This window comes from Triticum urartu, chromosome 1A (assembly GCF_056163025.1).
Source record: "Triticum urartu cultivar PI428250 chromosome 1A, HENAU_Tu73, whole genome shotgun sequence".
Classification (NCBI taxonomy): domain Eukaryota; kingdom Viridiplantae; phylum Streptophyta; class Magnoliopsida; order Poales; family Poaceae; genus Triticum; species Triticum urartu.
This window is the reverse complement of record NC_141873.1, coordinates 111,059,970-111,075,963: the sequence shown is the minus strand read 5'-3', so window position 1 is coordinate 111,075,963 and position 15,994 is coordinate 111,059,970. Positions and strand designations below refer to the sequence as shown.

At 43.9% G+C, this 15,994-nt stretch overlaps 2 protein-coding genes and 1 pseudogene across 3 annotated transcripts; 2 read left to right on the top strand and 1 right to left on the bottom strand.

The window, feature by feature from the left end:
- Positions 1 to 260: 260 nt before the first annotated feature.
- LOC147990285 (uncharacterized) lies at positions 261 to 946 on the bottom strand (annotated as a pseudogene).
- Positions 947 to 2,560: 1,614 nt separating this feature from the next.
- On the top strand, positions 2,561 to 8,661 carry LOC125550834 (dihydrolipoyl dehydrogenase 2, chloroplastic). 2 transcript variants are annotated; one of them, XM_087514958.1, is made up of 15 exons: positions 2,561 to 3,009; positions 3,624 to 3,770; positions 4,244 to 4,378; positions 5,210 to 5,327; positions 5,794 to 5,918; positions 6,278 to 6,403; positions 6,508 to 6,588; positions 6,889 to 6,951; positions 7,031 to 7,105; positions 7,187 to 7,265; positions 7,361 to 7,461; positions 7,643 to 7,756; positions 7,880 to 7,993; positions 8,081 to 8,152; positions 8,282 to 8,661. In XM_087514958.1, exons 1-15 carry the CDS (start codon positions 2,704 to 2,706, stop codon positions 8,396 to 8,398), a joined length of 1,773 nt encoding a protein of 590 aa, XP_087371084.1. In that variant the 5' UTR covers positions 2,561 to 2,703; the 3' UTR covers positions 8,399 to 8,661. The 2 variants fall into 2 exon arrangements, with proteins under 2 accessions (XP_087371084.1, XP_048569898.1); XM_048713941.2 differs by having other exon boundaries at positions 8,245 to 8,661.
- A 1,201-nt stretch (positions 8,662 to 9,862) lies between these two features.
- Positions 9,863 to 15,249, top strand: LOC125550830 (tubulin gamma-2 chain). The gene is made up of 12 exons (XM_048713929.2): positions 9,863 to 10,263; positions 11,091 to 11,291; positions 11,468 to 11,579; positions 11,781 to 12,181; positions 12,361 to 12,414; positions 12,497 to 12,601; positions 13,329 to 13,403; positions 13,475 to 13,519; positions 13,629 to 13,757; positions 14,095 to 14,199; positions 14,273 to 14,334; positions 14,848 to 15,249. The coding sequence occupies exons 1-11, from the start codon at positions 10,135 to 10,137 to the stop codon at positions 14,324 to 14,326; spliced, it is 1,410 nt and encodes a 469-aa protein (XP_048569886.1). The 5' UTR covers positions 9,863 to 10,134; the 3' UTR covers positions 14,327 to 14,334; positions 14,848 to 15,249.
- The last annotated feature ends 745 nt before the right edge of the window (positions 15,250 to 15,994 follow it).

Below are 15,994 nucleotides of genomic sequence, written 5' to 3'. Positions count from 1 at the left end.
CTGCGCAGTGTTGCGCTTGTCTGGTCGTAACATCGCCGGTGATGCGCTTGTCCGATCACAATATCATTGCTGCTCGTTTGCGTCGGTGCCGCAGTTTGTAAGAGCAACTCTAGCAGACCCCGCAAAAGCCGCGAACCCGCAAAATTCCGGCGAGTATGTGGGCTCAGCCCAATTTTCCGGCCAGAACAGAGCTTGCATACTCGCCCGGCCCGTAAAATTTTTTGCCGCGGCCCGCAAACCGCATGCCCTGACCACTATATCTACGGTTTCGCGGCGCGTTTGCAGGTCGAAACCCTATCCCCCGCCGCCGCCAAGCCACGCAATTCCCCACCCCCTTCTCCACATTTCTCGCCGCAGGCGACCCCCTTCCGCCTCTAGCCGCCATGTGGAGCCGCATGTGGGTCTCCGGACGCGACTCCGGCAGCAGATCCGGCGGCGGCAGCGACCCCGAGCGCGAGCAGCGCGTCCGGTCGGACGGCGCGAGGAACTGGACCAACTGCGGCCTCTCGCTGCCGCCGAGCTTCCGCATCCACGAGATGGACGAGTACGACCGTTGGCACGGCCGTACCCCGTCCTCTGCCGCGTCCTTCTCCTCCGCGGCGAGATCTTCCTACGCCGGGAGCTCCTCCTCTTCCGACGCGGGCCTTCTCCCCGTGAAGAGGGAGTGGTCGGAGGAGCCGGAGGACTTTGAGTTCATCCCCGTCAAGGAGGAGCCCGAGGAGCTCGGACACCGCGGAGTCGTCGGGCCAGGGGACTTCGTCGCCGACGTCGATGCGGTTGCGACCGCCATTGCCGAGCGGAGCGTGCGCGAGGAGGCGGAGCGCCGACGCCACCACGAGGATCTCGAAGACCTCCAGTTCCAGAAGGCGGTCGCGGCCAACCTCGCCGCCAAGGAGAAGGACGACGAGTGGCGTCGTATCCACGAGGATCAGAGGGCGAAGTACATCGACCTCGGCACCTCCGGCGAGGAGGATTGAGCTCCTCCACGGTGTCGTCCATGGCCGCGAGCTCGCCGCCGTAAGATCCTCACCCCTCTAGTACTAGTACTGATATTGTATGCAGTATGAACTAGTGTTTGTAGTGTTTGATCATGTAAAATATATGTAGTACGTGATGAACTACTTGCGTCCATGAGGTGCAATTTCTCCCACAAAACTGTTTTTCAAATTATGCAGTTTCATCTATGGTTTCTGTTCGGCCGCGCTAGTTCTCGACACACAAACAAGATCTTCGTAAAACTACAAACGCGTTTTGCGGGTCGAGATTTTGCGGGGTCTGCTAGAGTTGCTTTGACATCACCGGTGTTGCGATAGAGGAGGACCGCATGGAGCGGCTATGGACAGGCCTTATTTTTTGAGCAAAGTCTGTTTTAAACCTTGAATTTGTATGGATCGTCGGAATCAAACCTCAACCTCTTAATCCCTGAAATTGATGTCCTGAAGTCAATGATCCCGATCAATCTCGACCTTGGACCTGTTTGGCGTACAAGGATAAGTTCCATCTCGGCCGGGATCACGATCTACTCTCACTGACATCCCGACCCCATATGTCATATGCATCTTCTTCCCAAGCCCCTTCTCTCTTGCTTTCCTGCAGTCAGCGCCAGTTCTAATCCAGCACCTCCTCATCTCCACGGCAGCCCGACGCCTCAACGCCGTCAATCATCGCTCGTCAGTGGCATCCGCCCACTCATATCGTGTCCACGGCCGCCCAGTGTGATTGCTAATAGCTAATGTCTATACATACGCAAATTGTCCATAAACTCACGAATAAATCCCATGGCTAGCTTAGGAATCAATCCACCTGCTTGCTTGCTTGATTAGGTTAGCCTTTTGTACTTGCATCTCTTTCCGAAGCTATTAATCCCGTTTGAGCCCAACACATTCAGGTCGCTGAACAGCGTTGTACGGGGAACATAACGCCGGCGGCGAACCGCTCCTCACCGTCGGCGGGGCCTCCGCGATCAGGTGAGGCAGATCCAGGACGCTGCATACGACGTGCAGGGCCATCGAGCGCACACCACGGAAGAGGAAGACATCTCGCTCGCGGCTCTCCAAAGAAGCACCTCCGCGACGAAGCACCTCCTGCGCGGCCATGTCCCACGTCTCCTCGCCGTCGTGCATCTCGAAGAAAGAGCGCGGCTGCTCGTTGTCCATGACCACACGCTAATGCCGGAGAACAGCGTGCTAAGATTTCTGAGGGACAACGGCCAGTCCTGACCATGAGGGACACGAGCGGGAGAGTTCGGGGGAGAAGATGAATATGACAAGTGGGACCGCAAAGTCAGTGAAAGAAACAATAATCCCTGCCGGGATCATCCTTTTCCCGGTACGGCAAACCATATATGGTTGGTTTAGGGTTGAAATTGACCGGGATCGCTAAGTATAAGGTACCAATTTCAGGGATTGGGAGTTTGATGTTTAATTCTGACTGGCTCTACTAGTTCAAGGTTTTTTTTAGACTTCACTCTTATTTTTTCTTGTCAAACATTTGGCCCGCCGCACTGACGTGTGGACCCCACCTCGCAGCGCCGTCTTCTTTTCCTCCGCCTCCTCCCCGCTTCGAATCCTCCGCCCCTCGCGTAAACCCCCAAGGCCAGCATAGCCACACTCGACTCTCGCCATCTCCGCCCGCGCTTGCCCGCTCCCCTTCATACCACACACGCCCCGAGCGCGAGCCTCCTAGCCAGCCTCTCGCCTCGCCATGCACTCCGTCTCCATCTCCGCCTCGGCCTCGGCCTCGGCCTCGGCGATCGCCAGCGGAGGCGCCAGATCCAAGGCGGCGGCGGGGCGCCGGCCCAGCGAGATCCGGTTCTGCGGGCTACGGGGCGATGCTCTCGCGTGCGGCTCGCTGCGGGCCTCTCACGCCGCGGCGGCCACCAGCCGCGCGGTGCTGAGGGCGGCGTCCGCGAACGGCGCGGCGGGGAGCGGCGACCGGTTCGATTACGACCTCGTAATCATCGGAGCCGGCGTCGGTGGGCACGGCGCCGCGCTCCACGCCGTGGAGGAGGTCAGTGCTGCTCGTGTTCATGATTTTCTGTCAACTTATCAGAGTTAAACCACGTTACTTTTCATACTCTGCTGGAACTTACATTTAATTTGCAAGCTTCGATTAGCAACCGGTGCTGGAGCTGGGAATTCTGTTTAAATGTGGTGAATTGATGTTTATGTTTTTGCTCGAGGATTTCATGCAGTAGCTGCAGGGTCCCTCGTGATCAATTAAATTGATGTCTCTTTGAGTTGGTCGAACCATTTTTTAATATCAGCGTGCACAAATGGGTGGAATGTATAATTAGCGACTTACGCACTTGAAATAAATGTAAACTTCTTTACAGCACCAGCGAATAGTTACTGATCAGTTGTTCTAGTGTTTGTCCATCTTTGGACTGGATGTTGACACACCTGTTGGCAGTATAGTTGGATTGTTGAAGTTAGTCAACCTTCTCCACATTTGGTGATATAACCTAGAAATAGAAATATAGAATTATGCCCACCTTTTTGTTATGAACTTCAACTCCTATAACATACAAGCAAAGAAGCTTACAGAATTATAAGTCTGTCTGACATTGCTTCCATCACTATTTCTCATTTCTTCATGTTTTTTATCTTGCCCAATTGGTGCAGGGGTTGAAAACCGCCATTATTGAGGGAGATGTTGTGGGTGGGACCTGTGTGAACAGGGGCTGTGTTCCGTCCAAAGCACTTCTTGCTGTCAGTGGCCGGATGAGAGAGCTTCATGATGAACATCACATGAAGTCCCTGGGTCTACAGGTATAACTGGATGCAATGATGATGGGTTGAGAACAGGTCATAGAATGTGTTACAACTATACATGCATATTGCTAAATGCTAAGCATCAGGAGACTTTGAGTAGGTTCGCAAAGTCAACAATTCAACAGTAAGCATAGGAAGATAAACAGTTTGAGTTTCAGCAAGCCTGTTTAACACTTACCTCATGGAGTGTATATAACCTTGATAACTATTTTTAAGAAGTTACCCATGTCAATTCTATTAATCTTCCCTTATTTGTTCTTCACAATGCTTTGAGTTTTCTATATGTTTATGTTGCCCTTTATCATGTGAGATTGTCCTAAATTTACTATGTATATTTTACAAGAAGTATGCTCTGTCCTTACAAGTTACAAGCATTACCTGTTGGCATGTGCTGCCTTTTCATCCTTCCATGTTACATCATTTGTCCTGCACAATCAATTAATCGTTGAGCATATTCTGCCTTATATTAGGTTTCTTCAACTGGATATGACAGACAAGCTGTTGCTGATCATGCAAATAATCTTGCCTCCAAAATCAGAAGCAACTTGACTAATTCAATGAAGGCTATGGGAGTGGATATATTAACTGGGTTTGGCAAAATTGTGGTATGTCCTCTGTAAATCATTTACTTGCTTGCCTGTACAAGTAGAAGTTTTTTAACTGTACAAATTCTATCAACCTTTGTAAGCTAACACTTCTCAATGAATTATATCTATGTTTTTAAGGCGACGCCTTACCGCCTTAGGGAAGGGGGGCGCTTTGGACGCCTAGGCGTCGCCTTAGGGACGCTTTAAAAACATAGAATTATATATGCTAAAGTTTTTTGATTGCACATCCTAAAACAGGCCTGACATAAAAGGTTGATGACTGTATCTGGAAATGTATTTGCATGTCTCATGCATACTTTTTGATCTCGCAAACTTTGCATTGATTGCTAAAGGAAAGCCAAGTCCTAGCTAGTTGTGGAGCCACTGAATGTCCGAGATAGGCATATATAATGACTGCAAGCCGCAACTGCTTGATTCAACCAGTTGGGTCGTAAATTATATAGCATTATCTATTGTTTATGGTGATAGCATGGAATATGTGTGGCTCTGTTTATGGTGATAGCATGGACAGGGGTGTGTGGAAGTTAGATATCCACGTAACAGAACCATAACTAGGTTTCAAGATCGTATGGGTTTCAACTCTAGCCTACCACAACATGTTTGGGATTGAAAGGGTTTCTTGTTGTTGTCTGTTTACAGCCCTACCATGCAGGAATTGTTATAGAAAAGTGCATGCATTCGAACCATCAGAATTTCGTCCTAGGACGACTGTAGCTGACTTCCTACCTTTTGAACGAAAAGAAACGCAAAGGTCTTTTGCGTTTTCTCGAGAAAAAACATCAGAATTTCGTTTATTGATTTACTTATTTCCGTCCATGATGTGATCAGGGAAAGCAAAGGGTACGATACGGAAAAGTTGGTTTTCCAGAAAAAGAAATCACTGCAAAGAACATCATCATTGCCACTGGATCAGTTCCTTTTGTTCCCAAGGGCATAGAAATTGACGGTAAGTGCTGATTCTTCTCTTGATGGATCATTCTTCTAGATTAATTACACTACTAATTTGACATTCAGAATCTTTTTTCCATACTTATTGTATTCATTAAAATTTCGGTTGAACTCCAACCTGCAAATTAAGAACAGAAAACAGACATGCAAGCTATGCTAATAATGTAGTACGATGACCATTTTTCATATATACACTAAATACTATTTAGCTGTGGTAGCTTTTGTTGATGCAGTTTTTCCTTTTTAATTTTTTTGTAATGTTCCAATTGTCCTCGAGTTTAGTTCAAGTGGAGTACATTTTGTTTCTCTAAGTGATACGAAGGAAAATATAATACAAAAAAAACTGTAACCATTTCCAACAATTGTCGACTCCATTACACGAATCTTGACACACTTATTGCAAGCGCGTTGTATTGATTATCATTTTTTGTTTTATTTCTCTAATACTGTTTGTTATTGTGCAGGCAAGACTGTATTTACTAGTGACCATGCATTAAAACTTGAATCCGTTCCGGACTGGATAGCTATTGTTGGAAGTGGTTATATTGGACTTGAATTCAGCGATGTGTACACAGCTCTAGGAAGCGAGGTAACAGAAAGTTCTTGCTGTCAACAAATTTGAAGGAGTGGATTTAATCATGTTTTAGGAATATCTGTGTATATCTGATAGTGTTCCCATGCAGTCACTTCATTCAATGCAGAAACATGATTACTGGTTACATGATTACTTGCAAAAGATTCCTACCATTTGCATCTTTACACCTTCTGCTTTGCATATGTTACTATTATTTTACTGGCATGCAGATACTCACACATATTCAACTTCAGAAAGTGCTTGAGGATTCTGTTAGATATTGTAGCAAAATGTTTGGACCAAATGCTGCTTACAGGTGTATGCTGATTATATTGTAATGTATGGCCTAAAGTTACACAATTTTGATCGAGCAGGTTACCTTTGTTGAAGCTCTTGACCAGCTGATGCCTGGTTTTGATCCTGAAATCGCAAAATTGGCCCAGAGAGTCCTTATCAATACAAGGAAAATTGACTATCACACTGGTGTTTTTGCAAGCAAGGTTAATTTCACCATCCACTCTTAACCTTTCTCACACAGTAGAATCTTTAGATAAAATATATTCATATCATATGTATATTGAATTGTTGATGCATTTGCCTCAAGATTACTCCGGCAAAGGATGGAAAGCCTGTGTTGATTGAGCTCATTGATGCCAAAACGAAGGAACACAAAGAAACACTTGAGGTAAATTACATTTTAAATATATTTTTGTTCTTGTACGCAGGTGTTACAATTGCAGTCCTGCTGGCTACATCTTTACTAGGGTACAACACATGCACACTTTGATTATTTCTATCATCTTGTGATGGATGATTTAATCGAATAAATTCTTGCTACATATCTTCCAAACCACACTTGCCAATATATCGACTATTTATTTTGACCATTTCTTGCTTAGCTCATTCATGTAAGTTGGAAATATAAACAACGTATTTGCTGCACTTCGACAATGGCTTTTATGTGAGCGGAAATTTGTGTGTGTAGGTGGACGCAGCCCTTATAGCCACTGGAAGAGCACCATTTACCAGCGGACTTGGCTTGGAAAATGTGAGTACTTGAAAGTGTAGCTGTCAGAAGAAAATGCTGCAGTTTTATTAACCGTGGATATAATTTGTTTTTTCTTCAGATTAATGTTGTTACACAGCGTGGTTTTATTCCTGTTGATGAGCGGATGCAAGTCACGGATGCTGATGGCAATGTGGTATGTTGCATAAACAAATTGTTACACTGAACAATTGTTTCCCAATGGCCCGTTTGGATATTAACATATGATATGTTGTAGGTGCCGAATTTATTTTGCATTGGAGATGCGAATGGTAAACTCATGCTTGCCCATGCTGCCAGTGCACAGGGAATCTCAGGTATTTCCGAAGTTGTTGATACATGCACTTGTGTTGTTGCTCCTATGAGTGCTTGTTGCTATAGTTGTGTAATGTGTAATTCTATGAATATGTAGTCGTTGAGCAAATCTCTGGGAGGGACCATATTCTAAACCATTTAAGCATCCCAGCTGCTTGTTTCACTCATCCAGAAATCAGTATGGTTGGGCTGACAGAGGTAAGTCGAGGATCTTAACTCCTAGTTCTGTCTTGTTCATGCATTTTCCATCTATACTAAAAAAACATTTTTTAATATATTTTCTTTGAAACTAATTTAATGCATTCTGTTACTGCATTTGATATGTACCATATCTCGAAAAGAGAAAAACACTTGACCGGGTGTGCTGAATATGTTGCAGCCGCAAGCCAGAGAAAAGGCTGATAACGAAGGATTTGAAGTAAGTGTTGTTAAGACCAGCTTTAAGGCCAACACAAAAGCTTTGGCAGAAAATGAAGGCGACGGAATTGCTAAGGTGATTCTGTTTTAACATAAAGTTTTCTACTTGTTGCGTTGTTTCCAGACTTTGCTCTCGGGGATCACAGTTTTGCGTCCACTGACATATTTTGAGTTTGACAATGTTTGTCCCTCCTTGCAGATGATCTACCGACCTGACACGGGAGAAATTCTTGGTGTTCACATCTTGGGTTTGCATGCTGCTGACCTCATCCACGAGGCATCAAATGCCATTGCCCTAGGAACTCGTTTGCAAGTGAGTATAGCTGATAGTTTTTTCTTTACTCCTCTCCATTGCTTAGCAGTTTAGTTTATAGTAACACAACGGCCTCCGCCGTTGCAGGAACTTAAGCTTGCTGTTCATGCACACCCAACGTTGTCCGAAGTCCTCGACGAACTCTTCAAAGCGGCCAAGGTACAGATCGATGTCTCCTCTATTCAGCCGCTTAGAAAAATTCTCAGGCCATGACTCTGAACAGCTGTAAGCCATGCTTTCTTTCCCAACAGGTTAATTCAGGTGTCTCTCATTCTGTAAATGAACCAGTTGCAGCCTAAAGACGGGCAGGAGCGCGAGCCAAATCATCCACCCCAGCCGCTCTTGAAGGTCCTTAGTTTCATCACGAGCCTGCTGTCTTCCCCGCGACGAGATCGCCAACCCTAGCCATACAAGGAGCTTTTGCAGCCTGCTGGTGCCACATTATGGTACCCAGGGAAAAAATAGTTACACATTTTGTAGCGTGTTCAGATATTATTAGTCATGGGGTGGTGATTTGGTTCTTGTTGCCTTCATTTCTTTGTTGTTTCACCTATTGAGTTGTAAGTCTAGCCAGGGTTGTTCAAATAATTGGCGTTCTCGCCGCATTGTATTTCTAAGACTGCTCAATTGATGTCTGAAAAGAAGTTTGCAGGTTGAAGGACTCGAAACTCTGCTGTCTTAAGTACCGCCATATATACTCCAGTTTTTTGGATGCAGATTTGGTGCAAGTTGTCGTGCCATAAGTACCAAAATGTTCAAAAAATATCTAATGATTACAAAAAAAAAAGAGTTATAACACGTGCACTTGATTTTGTGAAACATACTCCCTCCGTTTGAATACGAGTGGCTCAACTTTGTACTATAGTACTCTCTCTGTTTCAAAATAGATGATCCAACTTTATACTAAAGTTAGTATGAAGTTGAGTCATCTATGTTGGAACGGAGGGAGTACAAAGCTGAGGTTAAGACCCTTATTTTGGGACAGAGGGAGATTACTAATATTTGCTTTAAAAAAAGACACCGTAAGCTGTCCCTAATTGATTTACTTGCAAAAATATATATTTACCTTAAATTAAAATGACAAGCAAGATAAATGTCATTACACCAAGAAAAGAGGTTATAAAAACACAAAAGAGGCTTTTGTAAGTATCGTCCATTCCTCAATAGAAGTTTCTACATAATAGAGTGTTATAGGGCAAAAATAAAGGGAGGCAATGCAATCATTTATCCCAACAATGTGACCATTTTATCCAGATCTATTCTTCAGCTTAGCCGGCTAAGTTTTTCTTAAACATAGTCGACCTCAGTCTCAAATGTCGTTGAACTGTGAGGCAGAGCTGCTAATTACACGACAACAATAACATTGGCATAGCCTACGAATGAGCCCCCGCCAAAGTGCTTGTGGTAACCATGCTAAACAAAACGACGACATGAGGACAACAAACATTGGTGGCTGAGGAATGAGACTTCGTAGGCTGTAGCGGGTAGGTGTTAATGCTAGTAGGCCACCGGTGGCAGAGAACGAACTCTCGCCCCCGAGATTAGGGGGGTGAGCACTGCACTGATATGATCGACAATGGCAGGTGCTTGATCAAGGTAGACGGTGATGCCATGTGGTAGGAATGCTTCTGGCGGACAAAGAAGACCACCGGTTGAGTGGGGTAGGAGGAAAATGATGACCATTGGATCCAGATCCAAAGGACCAGGAAAATCGACTTTGATTAATAATGAAGAAGAAAAAGGTATATGAATCGATATCCACCTTTTCCCATTATACTATGCCGAAAAAATCGCACGAATCCGGCGCACCTGAAAATTCGAAATTTGCGCGCATTCTCGCATTTTGTTCCGCTTCCATCCCCCAAACGGCCAAACCCCGTCTCCCCTTCCTGTTTCTCCGTCTCGTCACCTCCCGCTTCCACCCCCACCACACCACGCCACACCGCTTCCCTCCAGCGACTCCACTCCACGGCACTCGCAGTTGGTGGACGGCTCAGCCAGCCCTTGCGCCCAAACGAAGCAACCCCAAAACCCTAGGCCACCGCGCCGCCGGCCGAGCCCCCCGCCCTCCCCCGTTGTCCCCGAGGCGGTAACCCTAGCCGCGGCATCGGCCGCCGCCGGAGCAGGAGGAGGACGACGAGATGCCGCGCGAGATCATCACGATACAGGTGGGGCAATGCGGGAACCAGATCGGGATGGAGTTCTGGAAGCAGCTCTGCCTCGAGCACGGCATCGGCAAGGACGGCCTCCTCGAGGACTTCGCCACGCAGGTCCGCCCTCGCCGCACGCCTTCCCCTTATCCCCTCTCTCCCTCTTCGCCGCCCGATCCGGCGGCCCGACGCTATCGCTCGCTCGGTGGTGGCCGTTTTTCGGCCGCGGGTTTGCTGTGGTTCAGCGAGCGCCGCGGTGTGTTCGATCTGTTCCTCGTTGGGGCACGGTGTTTTAGTACATGAGTTTCAGGATTTAGTGAAATGGCGCGTGGTTACGTTTCTCAACCTGGCAGGCCTGTAACTTAAATGCTACTTACTACTCTAATTTAGCAATTTCACCCTAAAAGGCGAACCTTAATAGGTTTCAGTCAACACAATAGCTGCTGTTAGTTTTGATTTGTATTGTAACAGTCGTTTCTTCAGGGAGTTTTGTTATTCATGAACAAGGTACAGTGCCAAAATGCATGTTTATAGGCTTAAATACAGGGTATCTTCTGTTAGAAGAAAGTGATTTGGTACATATAAGTGTACATATAAGTCATACTAAACCCAACGGGTAGAGCATCTGAGAACCTTGCGAAATGCTTTGGTGAGAATGCGTCTTGATTATGCCAGAAAGTGAACCTTGTATCCGAGTATTTCGCTACTTATGTTTTTGTTTAAAATTAGTGGGTGCACCATCTGTTGTTTCCATTTATAGTGCCTATGCTGGTAGATGGGTTAGCACGAGGGTCATATAGACGCTTGATTATGCCAGAGTGAACCTGGTATCCAAGTACTTTTGTTTTTGTACAAAATCAATGGATGCATCATCTGTTGTTTCCATGTATCTTGCCTATGCTTGTAGCTGGGTTAAGATGAGAGTCATAGAGATGTTTTCTCTGCAGGGAGGAGACAGGAAAGATGTTTTTTTCTACCAGGCAGATGATCAGCACTACATACCCAGGGCTCTTCTTATGGATCTAGAACCAAGAGTGATCAATGGAATACAGAACAGCGAGTACAAGAACCTATTCAACCACGAGAATATATATTTGTCTGAGCATGGTGGTGGTGCCGGAAACAATTGGGCTAGTGGATATCATCAGGTGCGATTGCATCTCTGTGTCTTGGTTTTCATTCAGTAGACTTATAATTATTACTATAAGCTTACCAACAGTACATGTTTTCTATTGTGTCATGTCCATAAGCCAATTCTGCATTTTGCATTTCAGATACCAGTAGACCTTTTAGATTAATGCTTTATCCTATTCTTAAATTTTAGGGCGAACAAGTTGTTGATGATATCATGGACATGGTAGATCGAGAAGCAGATGGAAGTGATAGCCTTGAGGGTTTTGTTTTATGCCACTCCATTGCTGGTGGAACTGGTTCAGGTAACTGGCTCTCGTAGTTTGATTCCTCCCTTTTCACTTTATCATTCCTTCTTAGTTCTTTGTAATAGCTGTCCTTTTCACTTTATCATTCCTTCTTAGTTATTTGTTAATAGCTGTATTGCAAGAGTGTCTATCATGTTGTTCACTATGTACTAGTATTTTGTTTAATTGTCTAATGCAGTCCATGTTGCCCTTGTTCAGGTATGGGTTCTTATGTGCTGGAGACCCTAAATGATCGATACAGTAAGAAGCTTGTACAGACATATAGTGTCTTTCCAAACCAGATGGAAACGAGTGATGTTGTTGTCCAACCATACAACTCCCTTTTAACTCTGAAGCGGCTGACACTGAATGCTGACTGTGTGGTTGTTCTTGACAATACGGCTCTTAACAGAATTGCCGTTGAACGTCTTCATTTAGCAAATCCTACTTTTGCACAAACAAACTCTTTGGTTTCCACTGTTATGTCTGCAAGCACAACCACCTTGAGGTATCCTGGATATATGAATAATGATCTGGCTGGCCTTCTCGCCTCCTTGATTCCTACTCCAAGGTGCCATTTTCTTATGACAGGTTATACTCCATTGACCGTCGAACGACAGGTAACTTTGCTTCCCCAGTTGTTACATTTTGAATTTACGTCTTCTGTATTTATTAACTTTCTAGTTGCATTGGCTGAAATTTAGGGCCAGTGTTTTTGTGTCAGACTTGCTACATTTTTGTTTTCCGCTTTTTTTGGTGACAAATGCTTGACCTGATTTGAGGATGTGTGCCACTGCAGGTTAACATGATACGCAAGACGACGGTATTAGATGTTATGAGACGACTTCTGCAGGTAATGTTACCCCTGCCCCAGGTTGCTTTCTAATCTCCTTTGTCTTCATGAGTTTGAACCTTTTATCTATTCTATCTTGCAGACAAAGAACATAATGGTGTCATCTTACGCACGTACCAAGGAAGCTAGTCAGGCTAAATACATCTCCATACTTAACATCATTCAAGGAGAGGTGGACCCAACACAGGTACAGTTCTGTTGAATAGATTTACTGGTGCCATGCTTATGTATACCAACTTAATTATGATATTGCCAATTGTGGCACTATGCATTCACATAAAACAGTCAAAAGGTAAAATTTTATGTCTTTGGCTTTGCACTGCACATTGCCTTATTCATAGGAAGCAAACCCTGTCTGTCCACTTCAATATCAGAAGTTCCTAAAAAACATGTAGCACCACTGGCGGAGCTATTTGTATTGCTGCAGGGACCATGGCCCCCCCAGCCTATGGATTTTTTGTGAAGAAGCTTTTTTTTGGTTATACAAATTGAGAGAAATACAGTTTTTGGCCCCTCCAGAAAATTATAATTCACCATTGGCCCCCTCAACCATTCCTCGCTAGCTCCGCCACTTAGCACTGTAGTTTTTCATCATGACGTTGAACCATAATAACAATTGTATTTACTTTTCCCTCAGAGGCTCTTGTTTATCCTGCAAGAGGTGAAAATAACACGTACTCCCTCTGTAAAGAAATATAAGAGTGTTTAGATCACTAAAGTAGTAATCTAAACGCTTTTATATTTCTTTACAGAGGGAGTACATGCATTTCATTTTGTAAATATATTGATGTACATATTACATACTAGGTATTTATTGCTCAGTAGCAATTAACTGGAGCTTAATGATGGTTTTTATGTATCCTGTTGATTTATCTATTCTTCGGTGCTTAACTTTGGTCATCTCATGTATGTAGGTCCATGAGAGCCTACAAAGGATACGTGAAAGGAAGCTTGTTAACTTCGTAGAGTGGGGACCTGCAAGCATTCAGGTGAGCACCCAACTAGAGTAAATTTCAGTTTAGCTTCTTGACACTTTAATTTATGAGCACCTCAATTGCAGGTTGCATTGTCAAGGAAATCACCATATGTTCAAACCACCCACAGGGTAAAGTGATCTTTCTTTCTTGTGATGAACTGCAAAAATGTCTTACATTTGGGAGCAGAGGGTGCATTTTTTTAATGCTATCATTCTAATAAACAATGCTTTGCCACAGGTTAGTGGTTTGATGTTAGCAAATCATACTAGCATCCGTCACTTATTCAGCAAATGTCTGGGGCAGTATGAAAAGCTGAGGAAAAAGCAAGCCTTTCTTGACAACTACAGGAAGTTCCCGATGTTTGCGGTAAGAACACTATATTTCTTCATAGTTTTCTTAGTTGTTTAGAATTTGTTTGCTTTTAAATTAGTATGAATGTTATAAGGCTTGTGGAATTTATGAATGCTTTGCACCTGAAACTCTTGATGTTATTGTTCAAGATCAAAAGCCTGTTTGATAACACAGAACAAAGACACTTTGGTAGCTGTTTTATGTAATGCTGACTGGAAATCGAAGCTATATTATTTTCCTCCAGTAACATAACCACCCATGTGATTTTCTTAGGACATACCCTGGAGTACCACATATTATTGTGGGAAGCTTATCCTTATATGCTGATCATCTGTCTGGCCACAATATGCAGGACAATGATCTCTCTGAATTCGATGAATCTCGAGAAATTATAGAGGGCCTGGTTGATGAATACAAGGCTTGCGAATCACCTGACTACATCAAATGGGGGATGGAGGTACTCTCAAACTCCATTTTATATAATGTGTGTTCCATGATATGAGATGACGAGCTTTATGTAATGAAAACAGGACATTGGAGATGCAAATGTTGCGGCCGCACTTGAGTCGAAGTTAGTTGTGTAAATACCAAGGTAATGTCTCAAAATTGGGCACTGCAAAGCCCTAATGTAGTTTGATATATGGGCATATTGACTCGAATAGCTACTCGAAACCTTGCTGAAAAGTTGGATGATTGTTCTCACATGGCCTTGTTGAACAATTCCTACATTATTCGCAATCTCCTTTTATTTGGTAGAACGTCGTCGTCTGAAAATAGATCTACTCCGATCGTTGGCAGTTGCATTACTAAATCCTTTAACCCTAGTAATCTTTAACCATTTATTTATGTTTATATTCGTGTAAATAACAAAAGATGCACCTCTTTAAGTCATGACTTCTAAGATCCTCTTTTGTGAAGTTTTATAAGGTTACCTTTCAGTATTGAATAACTCCAGAAATTTTCCAATTACCAAAAGCAGCTAGGTGGCTAGTGTAGTAACACATTGGTCTATGATGAGTGAATCAAGGTTCATACTTGGAGTAGTTTTTATGTTTGACATTTGCTGCAGAAGTTTACTTGACTGAAAAGAGTTTTCTACACGCAGGTCTTGCTGGTTATACAATGATGCGACTGTAGCTGTCAGATGGACATCAGTCTGCTCAAGCTCAATCCCACCCCAACGTAGTGCTAGTGTGGTACGGAATTGGTTGACGCAGTTATCTGCTTTCTTAGACTTTTGCCTTTCTCCGTTAGTTCAGTGTGCCATGTATATTTCGGGATCCACTGCAACCAGATCTTTATGCTGTTTTGTTTTGCGTGTACAATCTGTAGTGATGATGCTTTTGGTGCTGTGTGAGGTTTACAGGTTTTCTGCCAAGTTATTATTGCGCCAACCTTCTTTGCTGGCGACATAACAGTTGCCAGAAATTAATCTAGTCAGTTTGACAGTTTGTATAAACGGCGCATGTTGTACTTTTAAACCTGTGCTATTTGCGGTTTCGTTTCTTCTGCTCGTCTCCTAGGCAGCTTGTGTATCTTGTCACAGTTTGATTCGTTTTCTGTCATACTATCGTCGAGTGTGCGCCAGCTCTCACTCTTGCAGCTTCATTCTTCGATAGCTCACCTCACTCTCTTATGGCGGGTCTATTGTGGTAATTTTGTACCGTATTCCCTATGTCTCATAATGTAAGACATTTTGCAAGTTAACATAGCTTGTGCAAATGTCTTACATTATGAGACTGAGGGAGTATGTACTGTAGAAAACATGAACAATTTCAACGGCTAATGCAATACACATGTCGTTTATAAATAGAAGTCTTTGTAGATGTAGTTTAAAGTGTAGATTCACTTATTTTGCTCCGTATGTACTCTCCCGTTCCTAAATATAAGTCTTTGTAGAGATTTCACTAGATGGACTACATACGGAGCAAAATGAATGAATTTAAACTTAAAATGCATCTATATACATCAGTACGTGGTTTATAGTGTAATCTCTACAAAGACTTACATTTAGGAAACGGAGGGAGTTGTTTATATTGTAATCTCTAGAATTTATATTTAGGAATGGAGGGAGTAATATTGTTTTCTATACTGATCTCTATCTTCTGTCCTCCATCAGATGTGAGCCGTTCCTCATGTTCTAGCCACAAACAAACCAAGCTCACCACATAGAAAGAGAGGCACGTGGTCTTCTACATACCCTACTTTACTCCCTGTGCTGTACCTGGAGACATATGCCGACTTGTTCACGG

Coding starts and splice junctions, on each gene's coding strand:
- LOC125550834 (XM_087514958.1), top strand. CDS start 2,704: ATGCACTCCGTCTCCATCTCCGCCTCGGCCTCGGCCTCGGCCTCGGCG. Junction 6,404..6,507: donor CTGGTGTTTTTGCAAGCAAG/GTTAATTTCACC, acceptor ATTTGCCTCAAG/ATTACTCCGGCAAAGGATGG. Junction 6,589..6,888: donor AACACAAAGAAACACTTGAG/GTAAATTACATT, acceptor TTGTGTGTGTAG/GTGGACGCAGCCCTTATAGC.
- LOC125550830 (XM_048713929.2), top strand. CDS start 10,135: ATGCCGCGCGAGATCATCACGATACAGGTGGGGCAATGCGGGAACCAG. Junction 12,602..13,328: donor GAGAGGTGGACCCAACACAG/GTACAGTTCTGT, acceptor TCATGTATGTAG/GTCCATGAGAGCCTACAAAG. Junction 13,758..14,094: donor GGAAGTTCCCGATGTTTGCG/GTAAGAACACTA, acceptor CACAATATGCAG/GACAATGATCTCTCTGAATT.